The 2,440-nt window shown below is 35.2% G+C and overlaps 1 protein-coding gene across 1 annotated transcript in view; it reads right to left on the bottom strand.

Annotated features, from left to right (window-relative positions):
• Positions 1-1,615: 1,615 nt before the first annotated feature.
• Positions 1,616-2,440, bottom strand: part of TMEM168 (transmembrane protein 168) — a gene marked incomplete at its 3' end in the record, with an annotated part of 12,830 nt that continues 12,005 nt past the window's right edge. Inside the window, exon 2 of the mRNA XM_010133170.1 lies at positions 1,616-1,758. Coding sequence (XP_010131472.1) covers positions 1,616-1,758 — 143 coding nt within the window. The remainder of the gene's footprint in view (positions 1,759-2,440) is intronic.

Genomic DNA, 2,440 nt, shown 5'->3' with positions numbered 1-2,440 from the left:
AATGCCCCCCTTCTCAAACCGCGACACATAGCTACTCATTAATCATGACAATATGAGATCTGGTTTTGCAAGACACCCAGTTACGAGAGTGCTCTTCAGGATGTGTTTTCAGAAAAAGCAATGCATTCATCACTCTTCAACCAACATAATAATGGTCATGATAAGGAGCATGACTGACAGCTGTACCAAACTGGCCTGATTAATGCTCAGTTATACACATGGAGAGGTTTTGTGAGTAAAAACATGGAGATGGTCTTACTCTACTAACATAAAATATGACTTCTGTGTTACGCGTGTGTGTATTCTTGATGTATTTTGTTTGCAAGTTGGTGTGTAAAGCTACCTGGTTTCTTTACTGGTCCAACTAATTAAATTTTGCACCTCCTCAGGTGCCTAGTGCCTTCACAAAGGCTAACATCCACTGCTACAGTTAGATGAAATACATTTGTCATTACTGTTTGTCTCAGTAAGTGAAGACTGGGCCCATCACTGAAACAGTCAAGCTTTCTTAACAGTGAAGTTCAGCTCTGTCAAGTCCTAAGCAGTTGCTCAAGAGTATCTCATCACCGAAAAATTAGAGGAAACTGCCAGAACCAGAATAATGTAACATCATAAAATAATTAAAACCATATATCATAGTGAAATAATTAAATTATTCTCATGGAAGCAAAAATATTTCTATTGTAAAGTACATTTTTAATTTTTTTTTTTAAATCCCTAACAATAATTGACTACATGGATTTTTTTAAGAGTGCACAGCTGAAGACTGTAGATCAGAAGCTCAGAAAATATGTTTTTACAGTATTTTATACAATTTAACATACAGTGATTAAGATCAGCATGTTACCTTCTGTTTCTTCACCTGTTAAATACTTTTTCCTATCCACTGAATCCATCACACATACTCAAGCTGGGCAGTTTTCATAAATTGTGTGGTTCTATTTTTAAGCCACTCATTTCAACTTACTACTCTGTTTCTCTTGTAACTCAAACACAGCTTACATAGTTCTTGTTTACTGTTTAAAAAAAAAGTGTACACACAATTTTACCTATATGGCTAAAGCAGCATTTGCAAGCTTAAAGCTTGTAAGGAAAACACACAAACGGGCAAATAATAATAGTATAATCCCTCCATCCCCAAGCATTTCTTGTATGGTAACATTTATATTGGAAATAAAATCAGCTGTAAATTCACAATATCAATAACTGACAGGTAGTCCGCTAGCAAATCTAATTTCAATGAGGTTTAAATGCAGACACCATCTGATTTAATAAAATTCAAAATCGTTTTGAACTGATCTGTTTGGTTTATTAGATATCCTCACATAAAATATCTCCACTCAGTCACTACGGGCTGTGGAATATGCCTATGCATGATTGGCGCATAAAGCATTCATTGGCTTTCTAAAAGCAAATAAAGTACACATTAAAAGGTGGAGCTGGAGTTTATCATTCTTTTTTGTAAGGTGAGGAAAATGAAAAATACAAAATCTCCCTATTATTTAAATTTGTATTTTATTACTGAAAAATACAAGCAATGGCACCACATTGCCTCTACGACCTAAGAGTACACATAATTACAGTACTGTGAACCTGAAATATACAGTAACTATACCTGCAAAAGTTGGTGGGAATCACAACAGCATACCCAACACAGGTTCCTCCCAAGCAATTTCCCAGCTCATGGAAAAGCCCATGAGCCATGGACTCCAGAGGTAAAACGATGAGAAATGCACTCATGAAGATTCCATTGGTTGGCTACAGAGAAAATAGAGAGATTTAAGTATTTCATCAAAAATCCTTCTTGTCTGTTGGTTATGGTTTTATGAATAATTCCCTACATTTGATCGCGCATAATTTGGTCCTGAAACACCCAAGTTATTATATTAATGTGTAGTTATTTTTCCACATATTACACGGTGAAGTACTCTAAAGACAAATGAAAGGTTTGGGGAAAAAGAGGCTGTTAAGCAGGGATCACTCTTCTGAAAGGAATGCATTTGGAAAGAGTAACAGCACAGGACTCAGATTTAAAAGCCCTGATCATAGTTCAGCTTTACCCCTTTAAGTAGGAAGATCAATGCTACAAAATTATTTATGTGTGTAAAATAAGTATATATGTAAATATCTGCAGGATCAGGCTGTAATCAGTAAAGTACAACACAGAGTAAAGAGTAATATGTACTTAGCAGCAGATACCAGCATACTATATTGAATCACTAAAATACAGACTTAACTATTCTTGCTTTTTAACAGCAAGAGTTTTTAAAATAGTCTTTGTGGAATACCATGTATCACACAAAAGATGACTTCTGAGAACATTTATGAGCATTACTGCAATTAAAAAGACGATTTTTTATCAGATGAGAAAGAACATCCACCACAGGACTTCATAGGATTCACACAGATAATACCCGACATTGAGCTTTCCTGTTCAGCA

Source organism: Buceros rhinoceros, unplaced genomic scaffold, assembly GCF_000710305.1.
Source record: "Buceros rhinoceros silvestris isolate BGI_N320 unplaced genomic scaffold, ASM71030v1 scaffold47283, whole genome shotgun sequence".
NCBI lineage: Eukaryota > Metazoa > Chordata > Aves > Bucerotiformes > Bucerotidae > Buceros > Buceros rhinoceros.
This window is presented reverse-complemented; position numbering and strand designations above follow the sequence as displayed.